We start from the raw sequence: 15,682 nt of genomic DNA on the forward strand, positions 1-15,682 counted from the left end.
TTATGCCTGGCATCCTTCATCTTCAGGCAACCAGAATATTGAAAAATGTTCTGGAAGAGGCTTCACAAATAATCCAAAGAGCCAATAACCCACATATGGCTGAGAAGGAGCTGTAAATTCTGGCCTTCTTCTTCCCTCATCATCATTCATTCTCAGCTTCCTTTTTAGACCCTCCTTCATTTGCTCCTGAAACGGTGTTCCCCAGGGATCGCTTCTTATCTCTTTGATCTCATTCCACACCCACTACCTGGGGTACTCAAAGAGGCAGGAAAGTCTAAGATTTGGTACTTTGGAGGCAGGAAATACTTGGGGAGTGTCAAGTACCCATACAAGCCAAGGCCAAGGCCTGACTGGCTTGACCAATATAGATACAATGAGCCACTTTCAGATTTAGTTTATTGCTTACATAGAGGGCAAAAGGAAGAGTAGCTAAAGGTGCCAGCTCCCAAGTTCTTGTCCCACACTCCATGAAGAATGACACCAAAACAAAAGAGAACAGATGGCTGCTACACAAGTCATTGGAGTCCTTGTTACCAAGGAGCCAACTCTAAACTGAAGCTATGCGGTTTTATGTTCTGCAGCTCTGTCCTGATGGGGCAAGGTACAAAGCCCCACACCTCCTCGGAACCTGGGAGGCAATGAAAAACTCTCATGACAGCCTCCCAGAGTAGACAGAGAGGCAAGTAGGAGATGGCCTTAGAGCATCTCCTCGCATGCCTGCCATCTTCTTGAATTTGCAGAGGATCATAAAGCATTCCGCTAAAATTCAGATCAGCTGTTGTTCAAGACTTTGCCTGTGTGGATACTTGCAAGGTTGCCAGGGAGCTAATGCAGAGCCATCCTACTACTGGGAGTTTCGGAGCATTTACATATTAGACAAATGCAATCAGCTGTAAGGAAAATTAATGTTAGCATGTGTTTATGTTTGAAGTTCTGTCTTCCTAATGCCAAAGCAACCTGTTGTAAAGGTTTTATTCCTTTATTTAAATTCTTGTCCAAGGCAGTAGATTTGTCCACATTTTAAAAATAACCAGCAGGGATTTTTCTTTTTAATTCTCAAAGTGTAAAAACAGCTTGGAGACTGCCTTACAACTTGCATCCTAAAAGTGAGGCCTCCCTCCATCCCTCCCTTCTGTCCTCCAACAGGTAGTTTTTCACATATCTATTTTGTGATAGGCACTGTGCTACACGACTGAAATACAGATCCAAAGGGATTATCCTGTTTATCACAGAATAGGATAGTGGAGGTTTTCTCAAGAGGCTCAGCACTCTGGGATTTTGAACAGGTTTTTACAAAACCCCTAAATTTGTGCAGGTGTAATAATGGTCTTAGTTTAGGAGAAATACATTGTTCGAAATAAAAAAAAAATATTTAAGTTTTGCAAATGTGCACGAAATTGGATTTTTAAACCCTGTGTCACTTTTGACCACTTTGAACTGATCGCTTTATTATAGTCTAGCTGAATTGACTGGTCATTAACTGGTTGATCTAGTCAAAATGTCAGACTAGTAACAAGTGTGGAAATAGCTCTCCTGTCAAAAAAAAGCACTGAAGGCTGCAGCTGATTGCTTGTGCTCTTCGTTCAAGGTGACCAAGACAAAAAGATACCAGAAAATAAGGGGCGGTATTAAATAGAGAAAAATATTGGTGGTCCATCTTCTGAGAAAAAAGGTTTGATGCAAACTTGCATTCTGATGAACTAAATACTTCTTTTGCCAAGTTGGTTTTTGGTGCTTGAGCTATTTTTAATAACTAGCAGGTGTTGTATTGGAGCCATTGGCATGCTATTTAGTATAGCAAATTAAAGAACTCCTAGAAATGTTTAACTTGAAAGAATTTACAAACATTTTGCAAACAATGGTATTTTGATGGCCGCACATCTGTGGCTCATTTAAAGTGTTTTCCTTATTGGCTCCCAGAGTCCTTGATCAGGATCTTTATCCTGCTTCCTAATGGGATTCCTTTGGCTTGCTTACCCACTTTAGGAATCCCAGCAATTATGGTGGCAGTCGTTCACAGTGTGAACGAAGAAAGATCTGTATGGAACTCTGAGCTCCACATCTCCTTTGTAAGTACCAGCATCTCTGCTTCTCAGATGATGATGCTCTTGACCATCAGGGTATAGTAGGGTGTTCCCGGCCTAGGGCTTGATCTTGATGCCGGCTTCAGGGAAGACTCAACCTTAGCCTTTCTGGCCTAAATATAGTCATGGGCACACCTGTATAATGGTTAGGTGCTAGGCTCTGTGGGACTTTGAGCAGCCTACTTTATTTTTTTATGTCCATTTCCTGCTCTGGAAAATGGGAATAATAATGTTTACTCTCAATGTTATGTACAAATTAAAATGACGTTATATATCTAAAGTGCTTAACATGTGGCCTGTTCCATGGTAAGTGCTGTGTAACTGGCAGCTATTATAATTAGAAAGCTTGCAGAACTTGGAAGGAACTGGAGTGGCCACTACAAGGAAACACTGAGACAGGTTGGAGAACATTTTCTACTTTTCAACAACAAAGGTCTTCCCTGAAGAAGACTCCACCATTTTTCTTTGTAAATTGGCTTTGCTGTCCTATTGTTTTCCTTTTCTTTTCCTTGTTCCCTTGTTCCCCTCTCTTTCTTTCTTTTCTTTTCTTTCTTTTCTTTCTCTTATTTTCTTTTTTCTTTCTTTTCTTTTTCTTTTCTTTCTTTCCTTTCTTTCTTTCCTTTTTCTTCTTTTTCTTTTTGAGGTATTTAGCCCATATCTTTGGTTTTCTCATCCACAGCCACAAGAGAGGAGCCAAGCCATTTACTTACTCCACTTCTTTTATAATCCTGTAGATCTTTACCATGTAGTTTTTTAGACTACACAATCTCATTTCTGATTGTTTTTTTACTTACCCATACCCATTTTCTTTAGTATTGCCTCTTGGATACTTTTTCACTATAGATTTCCTCTCTCACTGGACTGGAATCAAATGTAGGAGGTCTTGCCCCTAGACTCCTCCATTTTTTATGTTGAAATGACAGTTTCCAGAGGGTCAAAATGCTATTGCCCTTTCCAGCAGAGGCTTGCTAATTATAATTCCTTGTTATCCTTCCTTTCTCTCCTTTTCTCCTTCTTTTTCATCTCATCCTCCATCTTCCCTCCTTGCATGTTTTGTGACTTAGAGTGTTTCCCATTATCTATCCAATAGTTATTATTCTTCAAAAAGCAAAAGCAAAACTAGAACAAAACCAACTCCATGCCCCCTGAAAACAGCCCTTTCATATGAGAAGTGGTTAGTAAGAGGTAGACTGCTCTAAGAGTTTTTTTAAAATTATATTTTGAAGAAGTAATAAATGCACATAGTACAAAATTCAAATGTATAACAGAGTAGAGGATTAAAAGTAAGCCTGACTCCCAATCCCCAGTTACCCAGTTTCTCTCCCTTGATTCAGCTCTTATTACCAATGATCAAATCTGTATAGATCTTCAATTCCACACTTCGTTATCCAAATGGTAAATATACACTCTTTGGTACTTAACAATATGTCTTGGAGATGATTTTTCTATCCAAACATATAGTGCTGCCTCTTTTTAAGTTTTCTATAGCCTCCTTTAAGTCTGAAGATGATATTCAAGGAACCCTAAGTACTAGACTCAATTAGGGAGATTAAATGTCTTTTTCTCCCCACTGCCTCCTAAGACACTCACACACAGACACACAAACTCACACATATATAAAAGTATCTACACCAACATGAATGATATGACCACACGAGGTTTTCTTGGTTCTGGAAAAGAGGTCTCAGCTAAGCTGACACACAGTTAAATTAATGAAGCTTGCTTACATTGAAAAATCAGAGGTAATACCACCAGTAATTGTAAATGTTATTAGATTAAGTATCTGTTCTTATAAATCACCACATATTTCTTCTTTAATAGAAATGTTAGAGCCAATAATCACCCCAGTGGCCAGTGTTGAGTTCTGTAATCCAAACCTGTAGCTATGGTGGGAGGTTTAAAATATACATCCTATTTTAAAACAGAACAACCAGAGCTGTCCTTTTTGTTGCATTTTCATTAACTCTGATAATCTCATCATTGTTTGATATAACATACAGAAAAAACAGTCATTGATGATGTCATTTTACTGTGATATTTATCATACAAAGCAAAATTTATCCTGCAAATAAAGCTTAGGCGTAAGGTGATGAGGCCACTTTGGGAGGAAATACATAATTTGTTTTTATGCTGTTGAGGAAGAGAATAGCCTCCTAAGGACTTGAACTGAGAGGTTTCTGCACATGTAGGGCAGAAATATCCTCTGGGATTTCTGACTTGACAATGGAAAGAAGTCTGAACTGGGGCTCAGGAGATTGAGATTCTAGTCCCAGCTCTGTTCCTGTGAGTATGAGTGAGGTCTGTCAAGTTGGCTCATCTCTCTAGTTCTAGGTGTTCTCAAGTGAAATGAAATCAACTAGTGGATCTTCAGAGTCTTACTGAAAAATGTGAGTTTATGTTTCTGTATCTCACAAAGGTCTTCTCTGTTTTATCTCTTACAGTTGTTGGATTAAAGATGATTCTCTCTTTTACATCTCAGTTGTAGCTTATTTTTGCCTCATATTTCTCATGAATTTCTCCATGTTCTGCACTGTTCTTGCTCAACTGAATTCCATGAAATCTCAAATCCCAAAGACTCGACAGAAGATGATCCTCCATGGCCTCAAAGGCACAATAAGCCTGACGTTCCTACTTGGCTTCACCTGGGGGTTTGCCTTTTTTGCCTGGGGACCTGTGAAGATCCCTTTTTTGTATCTTTTTGCCATACTTAACACTTTACAAGGTAATTGTTGCTTCTTTGTAGTTTCTGTGGCTAGCTAGACCATCACCAAAGCTTTTGCTTCTTTGGTAAATAATCTAATTTTTAAGGGATTCAAAGGAGGGAAAGATACTCTAAAAGGTCTCAGCTGTCAATGAGTTGACAAGAAGCCATTGGAAACATTAGCTAGATCTTAAGGATTCATTAGATGAGCCCAGTCTCTCTTGGTCAGGGTTGCAGAGAGAAGCCTAGATAGCGAACCCAGCTCCAGCTAGTTAGCAATGTCTATATCAAACACTAATTGGCAATACTTACAGTATTGAATCAATACTTTATGCTCAAAAGTGTACGGATTCACACTTGTGTTGATATTTTGAAGTGCACAATCCAGTTGCAATTACTGGAAAGTAGAAATATTAAACTTTTGACCCGATAGACTATGGCTACATCAGATTTCCTAAGATTGTGGAAAGGAGCTAGGCTAGGAAATTGTAGAGTCACAGAGGAATGAAGGTGAAGAGCAAAGAGCAGTATGCCAAGGCAAGAGGCCAAATTTCTAGTCTTGGTCTGCTACAAATCAATTTTGAAAAAGTCACTACAAATGCTTGAATTAGATAATCCTAAACTAATGGCACTATAGCTCTTTAATCTCCTTCCTATTTTCTGGTGAAAGGAGTAAATGATAATTAAGTGATTAAGTAGTAGGCCAAAGATGAAATGAGAAGTAAAAGCTAGGGTTCTGGTTAATATGCCTCTGAGTAATTGTTGATGTTCATTTTAATCTGATTTTACCTATTAAAATATTGGAATGAAGAGGCATACAGAATGATTCCAGGGAGTTTCAAACTCTACCCCATGCTCTTATCCTCAAGTTTGGCCAAGTTGACTTGGGCTACCGGGGCAGGCTATAAGTTGACTTGAGCAGTCCTTACTACTATTAACTATTTATTCATTCAATAAACCCCTTTACCAGGACATAGTCCATTGGTGTTCCCATAGGATTCTCCAGCAAAAAAAAGGGTTCTGTTGTCAAAGAAGTTTGGGAAATGTGGCAAACTACATTTCCCCATTCTTGAAATAGCACACTATATATTAGCATGGTGAAAGCTCTGAGAGATTCTGTTGGAAAAAAATACCTTTAAAATTTGTTTTAACTCAGTATTAAAAAACTTTAGAACAATTTGTCATTATGGTTGTTAACTCCTGAGGAACCTTGGAAAATATGAATTGGTATGCAGTTATATGCCAGGCATTTGCAAGGTGCTACAGGGAGATGGGGGAACAATCTAGAAGGAGGCATAGCTTTTTCACATTTCATATATTTATTCAGAAGGTGAGTCCAATTCCCTAGAATGAAATATTTTTAGCATTATGAAATACAATGCTTTAAAATATTTTCCCCTGCAATTCTGTTTACTAAGATTTTTATAAGCCTGAAGAGATTCTCTTATCCAAAATAATCGATGCATTCAGGTATTTTGCATGATGTCTGATGTGATCAGTAATAAAAAGTTGCAATGAAGTAGTAGCTATGATCATAACACTCTTGTAACCTAAAAACGACAGGGGTTTTCTTTTCTGCGCAGGCAGCTATAAAGTTATCAGGTAGTAACTGTCCATCTGAAAGAAACTAGTCATCTTTTCTTTGATCAATTATTAATTGATCAATTATCAATTCCAGTTGGGAACCTGGATAGAACTTCCCAAGATGGGTGACATTATAAGCCTTCCATTTACTTTGATCTGTTCCCAAATATCCACTAAAGGCCTTTTTGCCTCAAGGATAGAATGCTGGATTGCAAATTGAAGCAAATGCTGAAACAGGTTTGTATTTTCCGGGATTCTTTAAAGCATAAATCAGAGCTCCATGGCTCACATGGAGTGGCCCAAAATAGATATCTTTGGGGGTCTACTGGAAAATTGGCACTTAGGAGTTGGGGAAGATCCTCTGTTATGTAAGTACATTCTGTAGTTAGTCTTCCAAGGATCTTCAGTGGCATCCACATAAAACCTAGCAACAGTGCCAAAGTCCTAGCTCTCATCTCCTCCTTTACTGTTGCAGCCACAAGGGCTGATATCTGGAGCAATGACAACAAGGCCATGTTCTGAGGCAGCCTGATGATAACCATATTTTGATATAAAATTGTGTTCTGTGTAAGTTAACCCAGACAGCCAATATAGTGCAGGGAATTTTCCAGTTTCTGCCTTTAGTCATAAGTAAGATAGTAAATTTCATTTTGCAATTTACTTCAACATTGTAATGCTCAAAAAGCTTCTGTAAACCCCCAAAACACTTTTTGCTGGAAATCTGCTTAATGCCATCTTTTTCCTGTCCAATTGCTACTTGCTTTTTTTGTCTGCACCAAAGGGTAGATGATTCTCCAGCAGTAGCCAAGGCATAGTTTTTGCTATCATGTTTTATAATTTAAGAAACCATTTCCTGTCTATGGCCATGCCACCCTGAACATGCCCGATCTCATCTGATCTCAGAAGCTAAGCAGGGTCGGGCCTGGTTAGTACTTGGATGAGAGACCACTTAGGAAGACCAAGTGCTATAGGTATTTAAAAAAATGCTTCTGTAGTATATCAAGGAATAGCTATAAACACAAAAGAAAAACTTGAGTTATCCATTGGAATTCTGTAAAGAATATACCAAAATATTTTTTTAAAAAGAAATAAAAATAAAAGAAACCATTTCCTTTTGGAGCAATGAAATATCACCTGAGACCTTCTGTCCCACCAGATCACATTAACCTTACATAGCTATATTCTGATTGAATTGTGAAGAAACACAAAATGTGTTGTTCTTCCTTCACATGCCATTTTTATTCCTTCTGGTAGTAAGGACAGAATTTTTGTGAGCTCTCCACCCAACTCTCACTTGGTTCCCTTTGAGGCTACCAACACTTGATAGTATCCTTGATTTTTGACTGAGGCTCTGGTGATGATTCTACACTTTACCTCTAGAGTGACAGAACTACCCAGCCTACACTGAGATAACCTGGTCTTGGTATCATGATGCTTTAAGAACTAACCAGCCTTGGTATAGAATGTCCACAGAAGTGGATTAGGAACCAGGTGTCTATGCAGATTTCTTCCTCAACAATAACTCCATGCTTCTCTCTGTGTGTCCTTCATTCAAAGGAAAAATGTACTCATCTTATGGAAAGAGGGGTTAAATGAAAAGCTAACAAAAGAACCAGAAAGAAAAGTAGTTTGAAGCTTAAATTGGGGAGGGTGTTTTCAAGTAGGAAGTGCTCCACTCCTATGGTGGAAGAGAAAGTAGTATCTAGGCAGGAAGCCTACTTGGGTAGAAGCAAAATCCAATTGGGGATCTCCTGAGGACTAAAACCAAAGTCCTAAAGATCCAACATCAACAGAGCCAAGCTGTCTCTGTCAGTCAAGCACCAGTTCCTAGTCCTGCCTATAAGAATGTGCCATTTGAAGCGAGGGTGTTTTCAGAGCCCTGAGTTTCAAACTCAAGTCTAACACACTCCAAATATTCAAAACAAGAAGAAAGCAGTGAAGCAAGTGAACAAATTAGCCATTGAAAAGACAGATGGCAAGTTTGCAATTCTGGCTGAAGGGGTTTGCCCTGTGGTCAGATGTGAAAAAAAAATTATGCTTATGATGAACCATTTCCGAAGGAAGGATTCCCAAATAAAAATGCAGGTGACAAAAACCTGACATCTTCCTTCAAGCCTATGCTCTGGTGAGTAAGCAGATCAATCTGTTATTAGAAAGAAAAAGGAAGATTGTCAGGCAGAGGAGAGCTGGCAGGCAGCTCATTGGAATTCACAGAATAACCTTTAAGTCTGAAGATTAACTAAACTCCATGCAGGAAATCAGAACAGTAATAGGTGCTTGCTGTCACTGTTGCCTCTTGTTTGTTCTGAAGCTAGAGGAGTTTTACCTGCTCTGAGACTAGGGTTTGTTCTCATCAGGTTGCTGCTGCACCACCATCCAGGTGGCTGCTGCTCAGAAAAGGATGCTGGATTCATCACCACAATTGTTTGGTTACAAATGGAGACAAAGCCCTTGGGAGAGGAGGAGAGACTTGTCATTTCATTTAGCCTCCAGATTGCTGCCTCCCACCTGGAATCAGAGAGTCTCATGGCTGGGGCCAGGGAACCAAGAGCTTCCCTATCCTATTTGCCATCAAGTGACAGGAAGTCACATGCCTCTACCTGAAACTTTCCAGAGACAGAGAGCTCACCATTCCATAGAGCAGAACATTTAACTTCTCTCTTTTTTTTTAAATTAAAATGTATTTGACATATAACATTGTGTAAATTTAAGGTGTACACATGTTGATTAAATACATTTACATATTGTAATATGTTTGCCACTGTAGCTTCTAATCAGCTCTGAATCTTATCTAAGTTATCCTTTCCTGAAGGTAATATGTTACAGTGGTTAAGCCCTTGGGCTCTGCAGCTAGACTGCCTGTGTTCAGTCCAGACACTGCCAGCTCAATGTTGACTCTGTGACTGGGTCAGGTTTACTAGACTTCTTGTACTCTGATATCTCTCACCTATAAAAATGAGACATGATCTAGTCATTGCTTAGTAAAGACTAGCTGTGATTTGTTACTACGTGGTTGTTTTGAAGCTTCCTCTCATTGCTTTTAGTTCAAACCTGTCCACCACAAAGAACAAGCCTAATTTGTCCTTTTCATGATAGCCCTTTTAGATCTGTGAATATAACTTCTATCTCTCCCCACCCTATATTCCCCACTCCAGGCTTTCTCTTACCCAAACAAAACACCCCAGCTCTTTCGCCATTTCCTCAAGTCCACCCCTATTTTTATTTCCTCAAAGTATTCTTGAATACTTCCATTTGTTGTCATCCTATTAAAATAAAGCCTCCTAAATGGAGCATGGTGCTAGTAGAGGAAGGAGTAAACCAGGCTAGACGGCAGGAGTCTCTCACCGGCCTCAATCAAAATTCTTTATTCCCAAATGCCCTAGCTGAAATAAGCTTTGAGGACATTTACTATTGACTTGTGCTCGGCTTGCAATGAGTTAAGACCACTTTTATCCATCACTAATTATTTACTTTCTGGACAACTGGCCAATGAGAAGGCAAGCTGAACCTTTTATAGAAAACAAAGGTTTCCAAACCACGCTTGGGACAAAAAATATATATATTTTGATCCAAGAAGGTATTAGTAAGGTTTCAGAAGGCTCTGAGAGTTTGCCCATCAAGTGACTTGGGGTTCAAGTCAACAAATATCTATTGAACTGCCACCCATAGTACTAGAGGCAAACGGAGAAGTGATATAAAGATGAAAAGGAAAGATACCTTAGCCCTCAAAGACATTACAGTTAGGTGGAGAGAAGGACAATTCCTGGAGATAATATGGCCAAATAGCAAATATTACAAGGAACGAGGCACTATGGGAGTTCAGAAGTGAGAAAGATGAGTTTCAGTTTGGGGCATCTAGAAAGGCTTTGTGGATAAAAAAGATTTTTAGCATGGACCATAAATAAAAGTCAAGCTGTTGACAGGAGTTATTTCTGCCCATTCCACTTCCAAACTTTAGGAAATCCAATTGGCCTTTAAGGGCATTGTAATCAGTATCATCTTGAGTACTACTTTTATCTCCCAAGGAGATATTTTAGAGGGTGGGATGAGAAATGGCCAATATTGCTGGTAGATACCTTCAGCAACTCTATCCCACTTGTAGGACAAAATCAGTGCTGGCAATGGAAAATGAGGACACCAAATCTGTTGTTTCCATACAGTGTAACTGTGCCAAAGAGCATGTGCATTGGTTATTTATTGTGTAACAAATTACTCCCAAATTTTAGCAACCTAAAACAACAAATGTTCATTATCTTACACAGTTTCTGAGGGTCAGGAATTCAGGAGCTTAGCTGGGTGATTCTGGCCCAGGGACTCTTGTAAAGTTGCAGTCAATCTGTCAGCCATGGCTACAGTCATTTAAAGACTTGACTAGTTCTGTAGAATCTGCTTCTGGGAAGGCTTGCCCACATGCCTGTAGACTGAAAGCCTCAGTTCCTCACATGTGGGCCTCTCCACAGACTTGTCAGGGTGTTCTCAAGACTTAACATTTGGCTTCCTTCAAAGTGAGTGATGAGAGGCAAAGAGAGAGAGAGAGAGAGAGAGAGAGAGAGAGAGAGCCACAGTGTCTTTTATAACCTAATCTCGGAAGTGACATGCCATCGCTTCTGCCATGTACTATTGGTACAGTGTGGGAACAGACTATACAAGGATATGAATGTCAGAATATGTAGATCATTGTGAGCCATCTCAGAGGCTAGCTATCATTGTAGGCCTGATCTCTCAAGCTCTCGGATGGACAGCAGCCCTAGGGGAAAACTGGTTGACATAAAGTCTTGATACAGACCTTTTTGCCCTCACTGCCTTTGGAAGGGACGTTAGAAAGATGAGCCCAGAAAGCCAATAATGATTTGGGGTTCCTTAGAAGAAGTATTTATAGTGACAAGAGTAGACTGGAGTCTGGGCATTGGTGACAGCTAGTGAAATAAGCTAGAAAAAACTGACCTTCTTCTCCTGGCATAGGATTCCTCATTTTTGTGTTCCACTGCATGATGAAGGAGAGTATGCAGGAACAGTGGCAGATACACTTCTATTGCAGGTGGTTGCGAATGGATAACTTTTCTGGTAAGATGCCAGTTTGGGTAAGGTATTGAAGCTTACAAGTTTTATAAAACTAATCAGAATAACTTGTCTCCTTGCTTCAGTTCATATAACATCAGTATCAAAATGAAGGCTGTTTCCATGTCATGAAAATGATTTATACTTTTGTGCTGAGATGAATGAAGTCAAGTGAAGGATGTGATTTGGGTCATATTTTAACTTAGTGAAGCTTCCCTTTTGGCCCAGATTCCTTGGGTTGCTTGTCCTTGTGGTCACCTGAGTCTCAATTCAATTAAAAGAACATTGATTAAGTGCCTACTGTGTTCCAGGCACTACATTAGAGACTTTCTGGCTCATAGCCAAAAGTGAGTTGAGTAGATGCAGGAAGCAAGAAGTGATGGTACAGGTGGAGAGAACTTGTCAGCATCCCTAAGATGCCTGGCTACTAGTCTGCCTGGATGAGCTGATGACCTTTCCTGCACAGTGGGAGATGTAGTGAACTCTGATGTTGCTTCTGGGAATATCTCCAGTCTGGGCAAACTGACTTACTGTGTATTACAATGCTCTTCCATCCAACTCAGGTAGCTTCACTCAGTCTCAATACCAAGCTCCTTTAGGGAAGGCAGTGCTTGAATTCAAAGATTCTATAAGTAGCACAGAGATTCCATTCCTTTTTGCTGGGCATGTCAGAAACCTGCTGGTTCCTGTGCCAGACTCCAAGGAAAGCAAGCATCCTTGGTAAGTGAATTGGCTCTGCCTGTACAACACATTACACTTTAAACTTAACTTTCTTACAACTTTGTAGAAAATCTGTCTCCCTGAGGTACCAGAACAAACACTCTATACATTGGATTTTATACTTTTAAAACAGGATTTTGAGGTATAATTTACCCAACTGAAATGTACAATTTCATTAGTTTTATGTTTTTAATATTTTGGTGTCATTTCAGTTGGGAGCAGCAGATGTAGGCTAAATGTTGGGTATAAACAAGAAAGGCTGAAGAAAACCTTCAAGCACAAATTGTTGATGCCATCCCTCAAGTCAACTGCAACTAGTTCTACTTTCAAATCTTTAGGTTCTGTGCAAGGCATGCCTTCAGAAATAAGCTCCCCAAATGGTGAGAGAAACAAATATGTTGTCTACACTTATATTCCAGAGATATTGCATTAATGTGAGGCCACATAGGTGGTTGTAGGAAATACTTCTTCCTCAAAATTAAAAGCACATATACATACATACATACATACATACATACATACATACATACATACATATATAAATACATGCATACCTGAGCTCATTCGTGGCTCAGAAAGTATGTATAGAAGCACCTAGTGAACTTAGTATGTACAAATCTGGTAAGTTATTGGACTAATAGAGGAAAGAAGAGACTGAAAGTCAAAAAAATTAGGTAATTGAAAACAATTTTCTCAGATTGTTAAAACCAGAAGGAACCTTAGACTTTGTTTAGTACAATCCTCTCATTTTACAGATGAGGAAACTTAAGCAGGAAAAGAAAAATGCTTCATGGAGAGTCACTTAGCACATCAGCAGAGAACTGAGGCAAGAATTCAGGTATCCTGGCTCTCAGGATAGTGCTCATTACACTATACCAAGAATACCTGCTGAGCTGCACAACACTCTTAGATGCTTACCTTCTTCCATAGGAAGCCAAATTTCTAGGTAGAGAGGCATATGTTGAGATGGAGATAGTTGTTGGGAGGTAAAGTATAGAGAATGGATTGGTCTAAAGGCCTAAAATGAAGAGAAAGGTAAAGTGAGCAAGAACTTAAGAACTCAAGTTGATGTGATGACTGTGTTCTGTGCTTCCAGTTAGATGATGGTACATCTACTCTATGCAAATTCCTTAATGTCATGGCTAAAAATGTTCTCTTTTTTGTTAATGTAGATGACTTTGATGAAGATCCCTACTGTTTCTCTCCCTTGAGTTGTGATGTTGTGCCTAATTGTGTCAGAAGAAAATTACCTGTGGAAATCAAAATGAATTATATTCACAAACGAAGATTTCTTTAATAAATCCCAGTAGAGATACCTGCCTCTCCCAAACCCCCATATTGGGGAAAATGTTTAATTTGTGAAGCCATCTGCTCCAACTTCGTATTTTAAATATTATTTTGGAAAGGGCAGAATGAGATAGCATTTAGTGAATATTAAAGTCGGAATAATTCTCCTATTTATTGTTATAGTTGTTTCTTTTTAAAATAAGATTTAAGGTCATAGGGGAGAAATGTCTACAGCATTGGAGATTTTGTTTTGAAAACTCTAAGTGTCTACATTCTGTAAGTAAAAAAATAAATCAAGATCATGGTCCTTATTACCCTAAGAGTCAACTAATTTCAGGTGGTCAAAGTTTTCATATACCAAGTTGACCTGACACCCTCAGAGGAAGTAAATAGAAAGAACCACAAGGTCATACCTTTTGGGGGAGAAAAAAATATAACACACACACAAAACTTGCTATTCTGTTGGCTTCTCATGATAAAGCACCTGAAATCCTCATTATTCAAGTCATTCTTTTGATTGAAGCCCCTCATTAAAATATAAACATGTTTTGTGAAAAGCGCGGCTCATCAATTTACAGATACCCATGAATTCCTTGGTGGGGATGAATTTCTCAGCCAAGACAACCTGTGAAGGAACAGCAAGCAGCGCCCTGAGGAATGTAACAGAACAGGAGCTTTCTGAACCTGGTGGTTTTCCCTTAAAGGAAAGAACAGGTCAAAGTAAGCAAGATAGTAGGGGAATGGAGAAAAGAAGAATCACCCAAAGGCAACAGAATGAGCATTAAAGATTAATTTTGGCTTTTGTGTGTGTGTGTGTGCCAGCACGATTGTTGGCCTTCTTAATCCCATCTTAAATGTTGCCACCTAAGCTTCTCAGCCAGGCAGGATGATCACATTTGGCCTTGGGTAGAAATGAGTGAAGAGATGAACGTTCTGGAAGGATATACAAGCATCTGGTATCAAGGGTTGCCTTCAGGATGGGTAACTGGATATCTGGGAGCAAGAAAAAAAGGGAGATTTACTTTTTACCTTATACCTTTTTATAGCTTTCAAATCTTGTACTGAGAGAATATATTACCTCTTCAAACAATAAATATATGTATACATAAATAAGTGAAGACAATTGGACCTCTCCAATGAGAAAGAAAGAGAAGCTCCTCAGTTTCAATACCATACATCTAATTCCCCATTGCCCTTATGAGTATGTATGGTACAGTGGGCTTTGGACACAGCAGAGCTGGGTTCAGATCTCAGCTCTTAAAAGAAATGTGACAGGTTCCTAGATGTGAGACTTGGGGAAGTAATAATAGTACATTCATCATAGAGTTGAAGCAGGGCTTAAATTAGATGAGATCTATAAATTTTCTAGCACAATATCTTAACCTCATTCTTTTTCTAACCTCCCTACTCACCTCTCAGCCCATCATGGTCCCACCTACTATGTCTGCCCCATGAAAGGTACCACATTAAATCTTCTAAGCAAGATTAATACTAAGTAATAAACAGACTGAAGCACAGGTGCCAGCCACTGGTATAAAGCTCTTAGACTCCTCTGACATCTTACATAACATAATAAGTAGGTAGGCCCTTAGGCCCTTGGATATCTGTGTCAGAGTCAATCCCCTGCCTGTGAACTTTTGCCCTGATGAAATCCTACATCCATTGTTCCTCATTGGGCTTTATGTGTACTATTTTTGTAGGGGAAGATAAACAAGTAAATGAGTAAAGACTAACATAAATGGTGAACAAAGTGTCATGAATGTTAGAAAATATCTTTGTACTGACAATATTGTTACCTTCATTCAAAAACAGATTTAGGGGAAAGACTTGGGTATAATTAGCAAATCTAAAAATACATAACTTCTTCAAATGCTTTGATTTGGGGAATCAGTTTTGGTTGTGAAATTGCCCATGATTGTATTTATTTTCAGCAAGTAATAGAACTTTGATTATTTTTCTGCTGCCGGAGTGATGAATATACAGCCTGTTTCTAATGACCTGACATGCTATTAAAAATAGAAATGCTATTTTATAGAAAAGTTCATGATTCTTGTCATGACTCCTCTTGCTAATTAGTAAAACATGGGTTTACTACAAATTAGACAGCAGTTTGAAATTGTAGAGAAAACAATGATTAAATATCTTTCAGGCATCTTTGGTTTGCTCTTCCTAGGCCCACAAAATAGCACACCTTTGGGCTGCTTTCAATCAACAATCAACCCCCAAGCATTCATTGAGCCCTGACATG

General features: G+C 39.0%; 1 protein-coding gene and 2 pseudogenes across 1 annotated transcript in view; 2 read left to right on the forward strand and 1 right to left on the reverse strand.

The window, feature by feature from the left end:
* ADGRG4 (adhesion G protein-coupled receptor G4) overlaps positions 1-13,444 on the forward strand; it is a 78,117-nt gene extending 64,673 nt beyond the window's left edge. Inside the window, 6 exon segments of the mRNA XM_011382428.1 lie at positions 1,987-2,012; positions 2,014-2,069; positions 4,526-4,806; positions 11,332-11,433; positions 12,360-12,527; positions 13,320-13,444. Coding sequence (XP_011380730.1) covers positions 1,987-2,012; positions 2,014-2,069; positions 4,526-4,806; positions 11,332-11,433; positions 12,360-12,527; positions 13,320-13,444 — 758 coding nt within the window.
* Positions 6,208-9,631, reverse strand: LOC105307054 (annotated as a pseudogene).
* Positions 7,225-7,343, forward strand: LOC111732594 (annotated as a pseudogene).
* Positions 13,445-15,682: the final 2,238 nt, after the last annotated feature.

This window comes from Pteropus vampyrus, unplaced genomic scaffold (assembly GCF_000151845.1).
Source record: "Pteropus vampyrus isolate Shadow unplaced genomic scaffold, Pvam_2.0 Scaffold472, whole genome shotgun sequence".
Taxonomy (NCBI): Eukaryota; Metazoa; Chordata; class Mammalia; order Chiroptera; family Pteropodidae; genus Pteropus; species Pteropus vampyrus.